Genomic DNA, 15,805 nt, shown 5'->3' with positions numbered 1-15,805 from the left:
ATACTCTTTGCCATTGTCAGAGCGGATTCTTTTAATCCCTTTGCCAAATTGTGTTTGTACCATATTTAAAAAACTAATAAACAATTCTGGTGCTTCTGATTTATCCTTCATCAAGAAAATCCAAGTTGCTCGAGTACAATCATCAATAAATGATACAAACCACTTAGCACCCGAAATATTAGAAATAGGTGCAGGTCCCCATACATCAGAATGGATGAGATCAAAAGGTTCAGCACTTCTATTGGAACTAGGAGTAAAAGAGACACGATGATGTTTAGCTAACTGACAAACGTCACATTTAAAAGACTCAACTGAATGATGTAAAAATAAAGAAGGAAACATAGACTTAACTAAAGAGAATGGTGGATGACCAAGACGTTTGTGCTGAAGCCAAATTTGTGCGGCGGAATGAGAAGAGGACACTGAAGACTCAGTCTGCAAGTAGGAAGCCAACACCTTCGAACAATTTGGTTCATTAGATAGGTAGTACAACCCTCCCTTTTCCTTAGCAACTCCAATTGTCTTCCCCTTGGTAAGATCCTGAAAAACACAATAAGAAGTGAAAAATATTACTTTACAATTCTGATCACGGGTGAGTTTACGAACAGATACTAGGTTGTGAGAGAGTGTGGGAACATGAAGCACATCTTGTAATTGAAGTGAAGGTTGCAAGTTAACTCTCCCAGAGCCATCAATACGAGCATAAGAACCATTAGCAACGGTAACATAACGGTTCTTCTCAGAGGAGGTGTAAGATGAAATCCAACTGGGATTGAATGTCATATGGTCGGTGGCACCAGAGTCCAAAATCCAAGCATTCTTAGGTATTTTATCGCAAACACTAAAGGATTGAGAGCATACGCTCAAGCCGGTCGTCGGTAGAGAACAACTTCCAAAAGGCTTACTGACAGAGTCAAGTATAACCTTTAAACGATTCACCTCATCCTCGGTGAATGATAAAGAGTAATCAACATAATTTTTTTTAGCCATTTGTAGCAAGCTAAAAATAAAAATAACAACAAAATGAAATATTCCTCAAGAGGGGCCTAAAAGACAACAATGAATGGTTGACAGATGAAAGGAATAAAGAGGGGTTTGTGTGAGGTGTTTCTGGACAGGGTAAGAAGGCTGCAATGAAGGGTAGGAAAAAAAAATTGCAATGAAGGGTAAGAAGGCTGCAATGAAGGCAGAAAAAAAAAATTGCAATGAAGGATAACAAGGCTGCAATAAAGGCAGAAAAATTGTCACGATGAAGGTGACTTGGGATTTACCGAAATGAAGACGGCTAGGGTTTATGCGGAAGCAAGTCTCTCAGGATCGAGAGCTCTTGATACCATGTAGAAAAGTGAATATTTGGTGAAATGCTTGAGTTCCTAATGCACTCAAGTAATTTGATTATATACACACTAGAGAGTAAATACAAGATAAGATTTTCAAGGATGTTGTTAGTTCCTAGATACATGTATGTAATTTTCTAGGCATAGACTTCTAGGTACATGTATTGACTCCTAAATACAAATTTATAATTCCAATATTTTATAATTCCAACACTCTCAATAAGATCACTTCCTCTAGATGGGTATCTAGGTTAAGTCATGGAAAAAGTACATTGCTAATGTAATCAAGTGCTTAGAAATAGGAAAGATTATTTTTGGCAACAATGAGCAAAGTTCAGAGATGTTCTTGCACTTCTCATTGAAGAACATAAGAACACTTCCACACCAACCTCACTTGTACCTCAATCTTCACCTCTGCAACAACCATCACTTGCACCTTAAGAATCCCATGTACAACAACAACCATATGTATATCTCACATCTCCTGCACCCCTTTCACCTCTTGTCCAAACATCACCACCTTCACCCTCTTCACCACCTCTGTAACCAACACCCTCAACATGTTTGCTACTGAAACTTCAACTACCTTGGAAAGTCTCAGGTTCCAGAATGTGCATATGCAAGAACAACTTTGGATTCAAGCCACTCAGCAACAACAGATGCAAGCACAACTACAAGAGCAAATGGAAATTCTAAAAAGATAACATACCAACCACGCTAATCGACAAGGAAACACATGCATCCAGTTCAAACACAGCCTCTACAAAGAAATAAATAAATACCTTTTATACTCATCATTTGTCAAACTATCCAAAGAAACATTACAAAAGCCACACCAAGATTACACACTATATATATTCAGTAATTAGTTATTGTACAAAAAAGTTTTTCAGCATCATGGCCACCATTTAGGGAAGGACTGAGTGTATCATCTAACAAAATTCACTCAGTCTCTACATTTTGTCAATCCTGTCAGTTTTCTAATGTTTGGTATCATACTTACAGAACCTACCTCTTTCTATCTATTAGTTCATTCCTTCTTTGATATGGATTTACCCTTAGTAACTTTTGAACGCTTCCAAGACGAGCCTGTACCGATCATGAGATCTTTTCTCTTTTTGTGATCACCATTGGCTAGAGAATCGGGGACTGGTTTGCTGTAATGAACAAGATTAGTTACAACTGCATAGGTAGTAATGTCGCTTCTAGGAGAGGAGGTGGTTTTTCTCTCAATAACGGCATTCTGACCGCATTTTGACTCGATGACTGCCTTGTCTCTCAGCTTTTGGAATATGACATCCTTGTCGAAGTTGAAGCAGTCAGTTGGACTCTGTAAAAATTGTAATTTTCTATAACATTTGGCCCTTGACAAGTTTCATGAATAATGAAAAACTTTATTTTTTCGATCAAATAATAAATAATTTCCATAACAAGATTAACCATTTGTAATGTGAAGTCAGTTGAACTCTTCATGTTGTCTTAATAAAAAAGTTAAAGTTAAAGTAAGTGAAATTTATATAGGTCTCACCATAAAATCAATTGGGACATCAACTTCAAGGGAAGAGCAACCGCAGCCATCGCCAAAATTGAGGTTTAGAACCATTTCAAATGTTTTGTTATATGCTGTTCTTCTAAGACATCATACATCAAAATAAGTATTAATATTTAAGCAACGGACATAGATCAAGAATTTAATCAACATTTAAGATAATAAGAAAATTCGAATTACATGTCTTATCTAGTGTGTAAGAACCAATATAGATTGAGAGAGTGAGAGAGAGAGAGAGAGAGAAAAAAACTTATTAAAGGCAGAAACAAAATCACATTGCAAAAGTGTGGGACCTTTTAAGCCGAAATGGATGCTTATCCAGAATGGCTTCTTTGAAACCTTCCTTGTCCGAGAAGGAAACCTGCAGACAAGGACAGATATGCTAGTCAGTTTCTTTTACTTTTTTATTAAGACAGCATGAAGTTGGTGAATGGAATGCAGCTGTGGCAGTAAGTGAGAGAATCAATCACTTAACACACCTCATCATGCAATAGGGGTTTTAAGCATCGGCAATACACAAAAGGATAAGTTGGAGAGAATCAATCTCTGCCCATTTGAAAATTAGATTACCGTTGTAGGGATGAGTTAGGCCCAATCCACATTCTAAGACAAACATCCATATTCTATATCTGGTTATTCTTATCACATTCAATGTGAGGTTCGCCACTATGCTAAGAAATGAGCAAGAAACCCAACAGCAAGATTCCCAAAAGTCTACAACTAGAAAATTAAGAACGAAATTACTCAATCCTAGCACGTTTATAAACAAAAGTCAATCCAGCCAACATCAACTGTGGATATAAATAAATGATTAAAAAAAAAAACAAGATATAGATTCAACACGTGAATTCACCTCAACAGACTTGATGAAAGGCAATGCTGCTTTCTGGGTATGCGAACTTGCAACTTGGAGTGTCCAGTTCACATATTTTTTATCTGAGATGAAAATCGAATCAATTATGTGAGCTAGTCATTCACATGTCTTGGTATTTTGCCTATGTGGCATCTTGCAGCGTGAAAACGGGGCATTGAAGAATTAGAAAATGAGTTCCATTTAGTTAACTCGTGTATGCAGCGTGGGATTTATGAGTATGAATGCGTTTGTGAGTACATGTTATATGTGTCGAACCTAAAGTACATACTAAAGTATAGGTGTAGCTTAAAAGTTACATACCGTTGCTCAAAGCATGCACTACAATAATCTGGAAAAGGTCAATCCTGATGAAAGGAGGAATCCGCAGATTTAGGTGCTCCATGACACCTGCAATCACCTGTTCCAGTTCAAAATAATGCATATTAAAAAGGAAACTTCGTATTTATTTCTCATGACAGAAGAAAAAAAAACAACCAACACTTTTCTAATTCAAACTGAAAATATATGAGTCTTCTTTAAGAAGGATCCAGATCAAATACCTTATCAGAAAACCCATGAATGACTAGAGAGGCATTTTTGTCCTTTGGGGTTTTCTGAAGAGTTCAAAACACTTATAGTTTAGATGACTATTGTAAATACAGCAAATGTCGGCTAGTGACCACAGTTAAATTGCAACGTCTAAATGCTAGCAATTTAGGGCATTTTTATGTATTGCTGCAATGCTATTACCGACTTGATCATAGTGATACACAGGACAATCATAAGGATCTTATTTGAAATAAAATTAAATATGTTATTCCGGATATTAATGAATGCTAGTATGATAGGGTCAACCACCTCATTAACACGAAGGTGGCTAGGAGAAAAAAAGGGAGACAAACCTGGAGATTTACAATGACAACTTTACCTCCGCCACGAAGTGCTTTAAGAGGCAAGTTGCAGGCTGGAGTTATTTGCAGACTGCATTAAGAGATTTCAGCCATGCTATATCAAAAGAGAAATATAGCAAAGCAGAACTTTTTAAAAAAGAGATGGCATATTGTTATGTATGAAAGACTTGTATATTCCAGCCATGCTATAAATAAGGATATATATATTCAAGGAATCATTTTTTTTTTGGTATAAACCGGATATCCTCTGCGCGCAACTGCAGAGACTAATCAATCCCTCGAGCCTTGTAGGACCATAATAGGATCAAGGATTCATTTTGAACTCAACTGAACATGCCACAATTACCGAGAAGAAATGAAAAAGAAAATTGTTTCATTGATAAGAAATAAATCATGTTATTATTACCTTGTCCCTAAGCATAACACTATATCTGCCTGTTTGCAGTGCTTCTCGGCAGGATTCATCTCCTTTGGAGGCAACGCATCCTGTACATACAATGACATACATAGAGAAATATTCAGAGGGAAACATAAATAGGCAGACACATATACGTACATATTTTTTTAAGTACTTAATCGCATTCCGTAGCACAATAGTTTTCACAATGAATCATTATTATATTGTTGTATAACTGGGACCTAATGGTGGACAATGTTTGTACCTCCCAGTCAAGGACTGTATCCTTAAGTCTTGCTCCACATTTTGCATTTGAACAGCGCCGCGATGTCTCCTTTAAACCAATAGTTTCTACCTCAAAATCTCGAAAGTACCTTAAGAGGTTCAAATCATTCAATTAGATTACAATTCTTTCATGAGGTAAGATTTTGAAAAATATGATGCGACGGGATTGACTTAATGCAAGAAGTAGACAAAACAGGTCAGGTTTACAGCAGGATCTATGTAGAAAATATTAGAAATTATAAATGACTAATAAAATCTATGAAATGGAACTTTTATTGCTAGCATCTGCACTGTAAATTAGCATGGAAAGAGAAATAAGATCGTACTCAGCTCCGCAAGAAGGGCAAGTTTCCATAAAGGAATTCCCGTGCAGTTCAGACAGTTTTTCCCTTGGTATTCCAGATCGAAGATGGAGACCATCGACATTCTATCATAAGAAAATAAAAGGTTATAAGAATGGGGAAGAAAGTTAAATGCTGGATTCTGCTCCAAAGAATGATAATTTCGGTTGAAATTGAATGAAATGAAACTGTTATAGTTTGACTGCGATTTGCAAAAGAACAAGTGAAAAAAATAGCTAAAACAAAAAACGCAGTGATTCTACCTGGCTGATAACAAACTTCAAAATACCAGCCTTTTCTAATTCAACGAGAGCCATGTGAGTCAAGCTTGGCACCGCACGGTGAAATGGTAATGATGCTTCCGGCAAGGCTTTACCTTCACGCTGTAATAATAATACAGAACAGAAAATAGGATGAAAAGAGCCGCATAAAATCCATAAACCATAAGAGAAAGGAAGAAGACTACACACTGTTGTCAAGCATACTTTCACAACGGTGTGAACAGAAGAAAAACAGTTAAATTTCTGTTATTGTACAAGCATTTACAAACTTCAAAACCATCACCTGAAGCGTCCAAATTCCCTTGGGACCTCGAAAATCAGGTATACCACAAGATGTTGATATTCCTGCACCTGTAAACACTACTAGATGCTTACTCTGCAAGTAGAAAAACAAATACAAATTAAAGAGGCTGATTACATAAAAAAAAATAATAGAAAGGTTACTAATATAATCATCAATAAGTAGTCACAGTCAGTACCTTTTTAATCATAATAGCGAGTTGCTCTATCTGCCAAGAGAAAAAAAAGTCTTAGCAAATAAATTATGCATTTCGATTAAGTGAAGGTAATGATTACATTTCATATTTGTATATATACAATCAGGTAATGCAATGAAAAAAACATCTCATTAGGGGATAAATTGGTACATTGCATTCCAATACAAAAGAAGAGAAACAATTGAAAGAGAACTAACATATCAGATGTAAACAATGTAGTCAAGCACAAGATTTTAAGTAGGAACGGTCGGCTTGTGACAGATCGTAAAACTCAGATTGTTAGCATGGCACGTAAGATCCTACCGAAACGGAAAATGGTAATTTCATGCATATATATACACACATACACAAAAACATGTAAATTATAACGCAGACCCAAAAAAGAAGCCCCAACACGTTTTTTTTTTACGATCTTGCTTCAAAAAGCTCATCTTAAATGCGCCGGCGACGAAAAGATCTTTCTCTGATCGTAGAACTTTCAGCCACCCTTAGCACATAAGATCTTACGATCCAGCACCCAATCTTTACTACACTGGATGTAAAGGTAGATCGAGAGAATGGTTAAGAGAACCCAGACAAAGGGCTCTTGATATTCAATTTTACAACCATCCAGCTCCAGAAAAGAGAACAACATTGAGAAAATGACAGTAACCTTAATGAATAAAACAAGCACATTCATGCATATCTGCATTAACATTGTACTGCACAAAAACTCAGTGTTATCAATGGCAGAGCATGTCGGTCATCTAAAAATCTGCCATATAAACAAGGTGTTGCGGTCTATGGAGGATGTGATAGTTTTTGTGACCTATGGAAAATGGCACAACATCTCCCGTGAGCTATAACGTCATGGCAGAAATCAGACAACACTCCATAAGCATATGAACAAGCTTTGACAAATACCATAGAAAATCAATTAAATAGGGAAATTAACCTTCAAAACAACACCGGCCGCAATGCATGTTAAATGAAAATCGGTAGCCTACGTTACCAATTGAGAGCTCCATGTTGGATATTCAATATGATTTGAGTAGTGGCAATAAGTGGTGATCTGGTGAATATATCTCACTAACAAGCTGATTTTTCAGGGTTTAGTTAAACCTCAGAAACCCTAAGATGGTACTCGAGTCTATCCTAGATCTGTTAGGCCATCTATTATCGGGCCACTTGACTCACAATCTAGATGTTCCGTCTTAAATGTGAGGGATGTGTGTTGAGAGCCCCACATTGGATGAATAGTTATATGCCCTAAATAAAACTCAATAGTGGTTGATTTTGAACTCATTTTCAAAAGAAATTCAAACCTTGCATAGCAGATTTCTACATTGTACCAAAATCTCACATATGTAGCAGTATATATTCACCGACGAAGGATATAATTTATATTCAAAGTACAAAATCCTTTCAGGTTCTGATCGATCAGTAACATCAATTGTGCAAATTTGACAAAAATTTTGCGCAGTTATGGTGAAACACAATCCCTAAAACACCTTAAGAACATATCTGGTCAACATTTCAAAGTCTCGAACCATTTCTCACTAAATCAAAACCCTTGTACAACAAAAACAGAATCATCCACAATCATGCATGCTGATTATCAAAACAAAAACTAAATTTCACCCAAATTTCAGCTTAATCATCTCAAGATCACTACCATTACAAATCAATCACACAGCACAAAACAACAAAGGGTAATCCTAATCATAGAACCCCAAAAGCATCAAAATTTGCACATAATATGAGAGATCATCATCCACCAAAAAGGGCACAAAGGGTAAGCAACAACAGTGTAAACAATAAGATGACAAATAACATCAAGAAGGTGAATGGAGGAAAAAGTGACCCACTTTTTCACGCAAAATGGTAGATGGGTCGAAATGTTCAGTCATTCCAACGTTGCCTACATCTTCTATGAAGGAAAGTTTCTCAGCATACCCAAGTGACATGGTTGATTGGTTACCTAGGGTGATGCCAGAATAACACACAAAGTTAATCACTTTCTCTCTCTATTTATCTAATCACTCAGAGGAAATGGGAGAAGAAGGTTTTTGGGATTCAACAGAGAGAATGAGAATGAGAAGGTTTTGTTTCTTTGAAGGAGACCCCAAAAGGACAGTACAAGGTAAGTACCATCCCAAACCAATTACAACGTTTTGTTTTGTTTTGTTTTTCATTGCTTATCAAAATTTATAGTTTTTTTTTTTTTAATGTTATTCAATTTTATGTTTTGTTTTATTTTTTATTTTTAAATTGTAGGATTGTGTTAACTTTCTTACAAACATTCTCCTCTTCACTCTCTCTAAAAAAATTGATATTCTTCTTCTTTTTCCTCCACATTCAAATTTTGTCGGCCACCGTGTAGTTCTCGAAATTGGTGGTGCGAAGTCCCCCTGACCGCTCCATTCCTAACCTCTTCTGAGATTGTCATCTGCTTCACCTTTCACCTTCTCTAGGTTGTTTCGGATTTGGTCTCTTCTGTTTTGGTTTGGTTCCAACGACGGTCACTTCAGACGAATTGACAATCGGTTGTGTCAGATCCAGAGTCGTGATGTTTTTCCATTCCTTCGACTGTCTTATTGTGGTTGAGTATTCACCTGATTTTAGTTTTCTGAGGGTGAATCAGTTCGTCGACAGCTGTTCTATGTTGCTACTTGGTTGCAGTGCTCTCCTGGGTGGCAGTTTTGACATTTGTGTAAGCTCCTTCTCCGATGGATCTATTGTAGGTTTGTGTGTCCGGTGCAGAGTTGGTATCCTGAGCTTTTTGTTAGACGCTGGCCTATAGATCTAGAGGGGGGGTGAATAGATCTCACTAAGTTTTTACAGATTTTTCTACAGACTCGAGCGAAAGCGGTTCTGAATCGACTTGCGTCTATTCTGGACCGCTATTGCAAAGGTCGTATGTGTTTCAAAACCAAAACGTAAGTGGAATTTGATGGTGAAGTAATATGATAGCTAACCAATACGTTTAACAACTGAAATCCAATTAACTTCTAGATTGACAACTTTGATTTGCAATGCAGTAAGATTGGATCAAGCAAAAACACAAACACTTGGTGCTTATAACCAATTATGAACAGAAAGTAAAAGAGAAAGTAAAAGCGACAAGAACACGATATTTGTTTAGGCAGTTCGTCGATCGTCCTCGCTACGACTACGTCTGCCCCCAATTCCAAATTGAAATTGGGTAATCTTTCATTAATGTTGAAAGTAGTATATACAAAGAAGATAACAAAGCGATAAACGATAAACCAATTATGTCGATCCTTTGAATCTTCTTCCCCCTTAATCTTGAGCAAGATCAAGGTTATCCAAGAGCTTCACTTCGATTCCCTTCTGCAGTGTCTTGATTCCTTGAACTCCCCGTTCCTCAATCGTTACACTCAGCCGAATCCTCAATGAACGCCTCTTGATAAAAACCCCCAAGAACCACCCGTCGTGGAGGACAAAACCCGCAGATTTTATTCACCAACAAACCCCACGAACCTTCACCCACTAGGAATCTTCAATTCCGTTCCATGGACGTTATCGAACTCATCACTAACCCGCAACGCAAGAATGATTATGTGTAATTGTGTTGGAGATGATGAAGAACGAAGATGAGAAGCGTTTGTGTATCTTTCAGTCGTTGGTGTTGATTGAATAATTACCCTTGCACAATATATATGATTGCATAACAGTTAGAACCAAGAAAAACTGATTTTTGAACTTTCTTGATCAGTTAGGTCGACCACTTGTAGTGCTTAGGTCGACCTAACAGAGCTTGCAGAATTTTTCTCCCAGTTAGGTCGACCTGTTGAAGGAGTAGGTCGACCAGAATCCTTTTCTGATGCATTCTGGAGACTTTTTCACAGATCAGGTCGACCTAGTTGCCATGTAGGTCGACCTAACAGACTGATGTGAAGATTTCTTCATTTTGAGTCGACCTAAATGGTCTGTGAGTCGACCTAGCAGAGGTATATGGATTTTCCTTCATTTTAGGTCGACCTAGGTTGATAGTAGGTCGACCTAACTGCTGATTTTCTGCATTTTTCATGTCCAGCTTGTGTTGAGTCGACTTATATGCCAAGTGGATCACCTTGTGCTTGCTTTCATGAGTGATCAAATTTCTCCTTGTTATTTGAATGCTCATTTGAGTTTGCCATAAATCAAAAACATCTTTGAGTGTAATCTTGTATTCACAAACTCCCCCTTTTTGATGATGGCAAACCAATACTCAAGAGCTTTGGTAGTAAGTGGCAAGGACTCAAAAGACTCCCCCGTACATCCAGCATCTCTCTCAACAAAGCTCCCCCGTACACTCAGCAGCTATCTCCCCCTTTGTCAACATCAAAAAGAGAAAACAGGAGAGCAGAGTAGAAGAGAAACAAGAAAAAATAAAGGATACCGGTAGTCATAGAGATAGATAACACATAAAAGGTGAAATCATAAGGGCTAATCATGTTTTAAAGCAAGCCAACAACATACATAGTAGTTCAAGAGAATTATAAAAGAGAACATAGAGTGCTACATCATATTAATGTTTTTAACAACAGAACAAAACAACAGAAACTTAATGGCATGAAATGCAATGAAATGATGATATGATGAACGATATGTCCTAACGCCTGCCCCTTCTTCCTCTTCCTCTTTGAAATGTGTGAGGTCGATCTTCTTCAACCTGTTCCAACAAATCCAGCACCGACATGTTAAGAGTGTTGAAGCTTTGGCTGATGTTAGCATGACGATGCAATGCCGTTTCCTCAAACTGATTCTGCCTCAATATGGAGTTGGATGCAAACGTCTCAAAATCGTTCCTTTGTTCCTGAACCAAGCCGTACAGAGATTGGTATTGCCGTTGTTGTTCCTCATATCTATCTTGTTGAAGCTGCTGCATGGTTTGAAATTGAAGCTGTTGAGTTTCAAAGTTCTGCTGTTGTTGAAGTTGCATAGCTTCAAGCATAGATATTATGTTGGATTGATCAGGAGGAGGTGGAGCAGTGTATCCCCAAGGGATATCCTCTTGTTGTGGCGGAACATATCTCCAATTTGCATCTGTGTCATGAGCTGCGTCTTCCATGGTATGATCCTCCATGGTATGATCCTCCTCATTTGCTATTTCTTGATCGTTTCCCTCTTCCTCATTTCCTACATTGTTTCCAAACTCCGTAGGATCGTCATAGTTGTAGATAACCTTCCCTGTTCCTTTTTGAATGAGATAATAAGTCTTCCTCACAGGATTCCAATGATATCCCATAAGAGTCAAGGTGGTTTGTGAGAATTCCTGGGATTGATGTACGCGAGTGTAGTGTAAGTGATCAAGTCGCATACCAAAGTGATTGACAATTGTTTGAATGATTGAACCATAACATAGGGCTGTAGTTTTCTGTTTGACTTCATGAAACTTAGCAGCAAGGAAGTGAGGCCAGTGTAAACGCGTTCTGTTTTGCAGCAGATACATGAGCACCACTTCATTTCTTTCAATTCTCGAATATCCTCCAGCCCTTGGTCTAATGATTCTTGAGATTACCCAGTTCAAGAGTCTAGGATCTCGCTTCAAATGACCAGCTGTTATTGTTTCATTTGGTCTATCAAATACGGAAGGATCTTTGAGGATTGACTTCATGTAGGCCTCATGATCATAGTTTCCCGGTACATCCCCGTCTACCATACGGAGTTCATCACCAACGATTGTCAGACCAAAAATACTAATCCAAACCCGTTTGTCAACAACATGCGATCTAGATCCCATTTTGAAACGGAAGTTACAACCGTCTCCTTTTGTAAATCCTGCATAGAAAGCCCTAACGGTATCCTCACAGTACGGGGTATCACATTGCAATAAGGGATGAATATTTTGATGTTCAATTAACGCAGCGACATCAGGGATATTCATGTTTTCGACAAGATTTGGATCATAAGTGTATTGCTTAACAACTTTCCTTTTCATCTGCCACTTCTCAAAGTTTTCTCTACAATCAGGGTGAACAAGAGCACTTACCGGTTGAGATGATGAACTGGAAGCAATTTCCTTTCCTTTTCTTGATTTTGGAGGCATGATTGGAGATGCTTTGAGTGAGAGAGGGAAGATTTTTGACAGTTTAGAGTTTGAGGAATTAGGGTTAGCCGTACCAAAAGGGATGAGAATGAGAGGGAATGCAAGAATGGAATGCTTTGAATGCATGACATTGGGTCGGGTCGACCTAACAGGCCCAAATATGGAAAAGTTTACGCAGTAGGTCGACCTAAAGTGAAGCTGGGTCGACCTAACAGAAGTAACAATACAAATAACCAAATTAGGTCGACCTAATTTGTGAGTAGGTCGACGCAACTGGCCCTTTTTGGTTTTTCTAAAGAACCTTCTTATGTAGGTCGACTCAAATACAGGGTAGGTCGACCTAAGTTGCTTTCAATGATGAAAATGCCTTGGAAATGTTTCTATATGATGTATTTTTGTTTTGTCATTTGCTTGAAAGCACAGCCATTGTATGTTATGAATGAAATGATGAACACATATACATAAGTATTTGAGAAGAGTAGATAAGAACACATGAAGTCACTATAAGCATGTTAATTGATAGCATATTATAGAATCAATGAAATTTTTGGAAGTGAACAATGTGCATGTTACCGCTTTCTTAATATGTAGGTATTCTGTCTTCATTGTGTGACACCCTCTTGTTAAGTGTCGATCTTTTGGTTTTCAGTCTTCATAGATGACATATCAAGAGAGATATGCCTTCTTTTATGTGTCTTGAACATCCTTTATCAATGGAATCGTCAACTATCAATGATGTCAAGACACTTTTCCTGCAAAATTAATTTAGAGTGGAAGGTCCCCAATCTTCATTGGGTCCTGGATGGTGAGTACACAATTTGTTGCACTTAGGCAACCATTGAAATACTCCTTTAGGAACTAAAATTCTCCTAAATTTGCATTTTTCAATGGTATGTCCCTTTTTGCAACAATAATGACAGGTAATATGATGAGAATATGGAGTTTTGCTAGTTGATACTTTTGGTACAAAAGTGTATTTACTATATAAAGGAGTATACGATCTTTTGAACTTGTTTGGATCAACCGCAAAAGTCACTTTTGGTTGTAGAGCCTTGTCTAACTTGGCTTTTAGATCTCTTACTTCTTTTTGCCAAATGTGACATGTCTCACAACCAAACCATGATGTAGGATCTAATTCAACTTTGTCCTTTTGAATGTCTAGCATAGATTGTTTTAAAGCTTCCATATCCCTTTCGGTTTTCTCAACTTTTGATTCAAGATATGAAAATATTTTCTTATTTGAGGCCAAAAGTTTGAAAGCTTTAATTGCATCTCTATGTAATTCTTCAAAAGCAAGTTTTAGTTGAGAATGAGATACTTTATCTACAAGTTCAGGTTTGAGATGACTTACAGCTTTCTTTTTCTTGTTTTGATGAGCCATGAGACATAGGTTTGCTGATTCTTCTTCATCGCTTGACGAGCTTTCACTAGATGAATCACTTTCCCATGCTATGTAAGCTCTTTTAGATTTGTTATGACCTTTGCTTTGGTTCTTCTCCTTTTCTTTCTTAAGGTATGGACAATCCGGTTTGTAGTGACCGGCTTTCCCACAATTGAAGCAAAGACCTTTGATCTTTCCTTTGTTGTCGTCATCTTGTTTGAACATGTTTGATTGCTTTCTATAGTTGATCAATCCTTTGTCGGAATGTTTTGCTCCATTTTTCTTTAGATATTTGTTGTATCTTCGCACAAACAGTCCCATTTCCTCATCATCGGAGTCTTCGTCATCACTTGTGTCACTATCCTTTGGCTCTCGTTTTGAGGTCTTGGAGCTCGAAGCTTTTAGAGCTATTGACTTCTTCTCTACCTCTTTCTCCATGTTCTTTTCTTTCTTTGTCCTCTTCTCATGCATGTCAAGGCATTTAAGATGCTGTTCATGTTCCTCTAGTTTACCAAAGAGAGTGGTAATGTCTAAAGTGTTGAGATCATTTGCTTCCTTAATTGCTGTAACTTTGGGCTGCCATTCCCTGTTCAAACACCTTAAGATTTTGTTAGTAGCAACTGCATTGGAAACAGGTCTATCAAGAGAATTTAATCGATTTTTCAGGTGAACGAATCTTTTCTGCATGCTTTCGATGGTTTCACCATCTTCCATGTGGAAAAGTTCGAACTCTTGAGTTAACGTATTGATCCTAGCTAGTTTGACATCATCCGTTCCCTCGTGGGCAACTTGCAATGTGTCCCACATAGCTTTAGCTGATCTACAATGGGAAACGCGATAGTATTCATCAACTCCTAGAGCTGAGATTAGAATGTTTCTCGCTTTCCAATCGTATGCATATTTCTTTTCATCTTCAGCATTCCAAGTATCTTCTGGTTTTGGAACAACTGCACCAGCTGCATTTGTCATAGTGATCTGAAATGGACCATTGACAATAGCTGTCCAGATGTTCCTATCAATTGCATTGATATGGACACACATACAATCCTTCCAATAGCCGTAGTTTTCTCCGTTGAAAACTGGAGCTCTATTATGAGCCCCTTTAGGTCCAGAAGCCATCTTTCCAATAAGTGTTTCACGTAGCACGGAATAAACCAGAGCTCTTGATGCCACTTGTTAGACGCTGGCCTATAGATCTAGAGGGGGGGGTGAATAGATCTCACTAAGTTTTTACAGATTTTTCTACAGACTCGAGCGAAAGCGGTTCTGAATCGACTTGCGTCTATTCTGGACCGCTATTGCAAAGGTCGTATGTGTTTCAAAACCAAAACGTAAGTGGAATTTGATGGTGAAGTAATATGATAGCTAACCAATACGTTTAACAACTGAAATCCAATTAACTTCTAGATTGACAACTTTGATTTGCAATGCAGTAAGATTGGATCAAGCAAAAACACAAACACTTGGTGCTTATAACCAATTATGAACAGAAAGTAAAAGAGAAAGTAAAAGCGACAAGAACACGATATTTGTTTAGGCAGTTCGTCGATCGTCCTCGCTACGACTACGTCTGCCCCCAATTCCAAATTGAAATTGGGTAATCTTTCATTAATGTTGAAAGTAGTATATACAAAGAAGATAACAAAGCGATAAACGATAAACCAATTATGTCGATCCTTTGAATCTTCTTCCCCCTTAATCTTGAGCAAGATCAAGGTTATCCAAGAGCTTCACTTCGATTCCCTTCTGCAGTGTCTTGATTCCTTGAACTCCCCGTTCCTCAATCGTTACACTCAGCCGAATCCTCAATGAACGCCTCTTGATAAAAACCCCCAAGAACCACCCGTCGTGGAGGACAAAACCCGCAGATTTTATTCACCAACAAACCCCACGAACCTTCACCCACTAGGAATCTTCAATTCCGTTCCATGGACGTTAT

General features: G+C 37.8%; 1 protein-coding gene across 1 annotated transcript; it reads right to left on the bottom strand.

Annotated features, from left to right (window-relative positions):
* Positions 1-2,102: 2,102 nt before the first annotated feature.
* LOC131637042 (NAD-dependent protein deacetylase SRT1-like) lies at positions 2,103-8,592 on the bottom strand. The gene is made up of 14 exons (XM_058907606.1): positions 8,299-8,592; positions 6,434-6,463; positions 6,238-6,330; positions 5,937-6,056; positions 5,659-5,759; positions 5,313-5,421; positions 5,057-5,136; positions 4,642-4,720; positions 4,300-4,353; positions 4,061-4,157; positions 3,740-3,822; positions 3,180-3,247; positions 2,866-2,968; positions 2,103-2,667 (listed from the first exon to the last, which is right to left on the bottom strand). The coding sequence occupies exons 1-14, from the start codon at positions 8,395-8,397 to the stop codon at positions 2,368-2,370; spliced, it is 1,416 nt and encodes a 471-aa protein (XP_058763589.1). The 5' UTR covers positions 8,398-8,592; the 3' UTR covers positions 2,103-2,367.
* Positions 8,593-15,805: the final 7,213 nt, after the last annotated feature.

Source organism: Vicia villosa, unplaced genomic scaffold (genome assembly GCF_029867415.1).
Source record: "Vicia villosa cultivar HV-30 ecotype Madison, WI unplaced genomic scaffold, Vvil1.0 ctg.001901F_1_1, whole genome shotgun sequence".
In the NCBI taxonomy this organism is placed as follows: domain Eukaryota; kingdom Viridiplantae; phylum Streptophyta; class Magnoliopsida; order Fabales; family Fabaceae; genus Vicia; species Vicia villosa.
The sequence above is the reverse complement of the archived record's forward strand: the minus strand, read 5'-3'. Positions and strand labels throughout refer to the sequence as shown.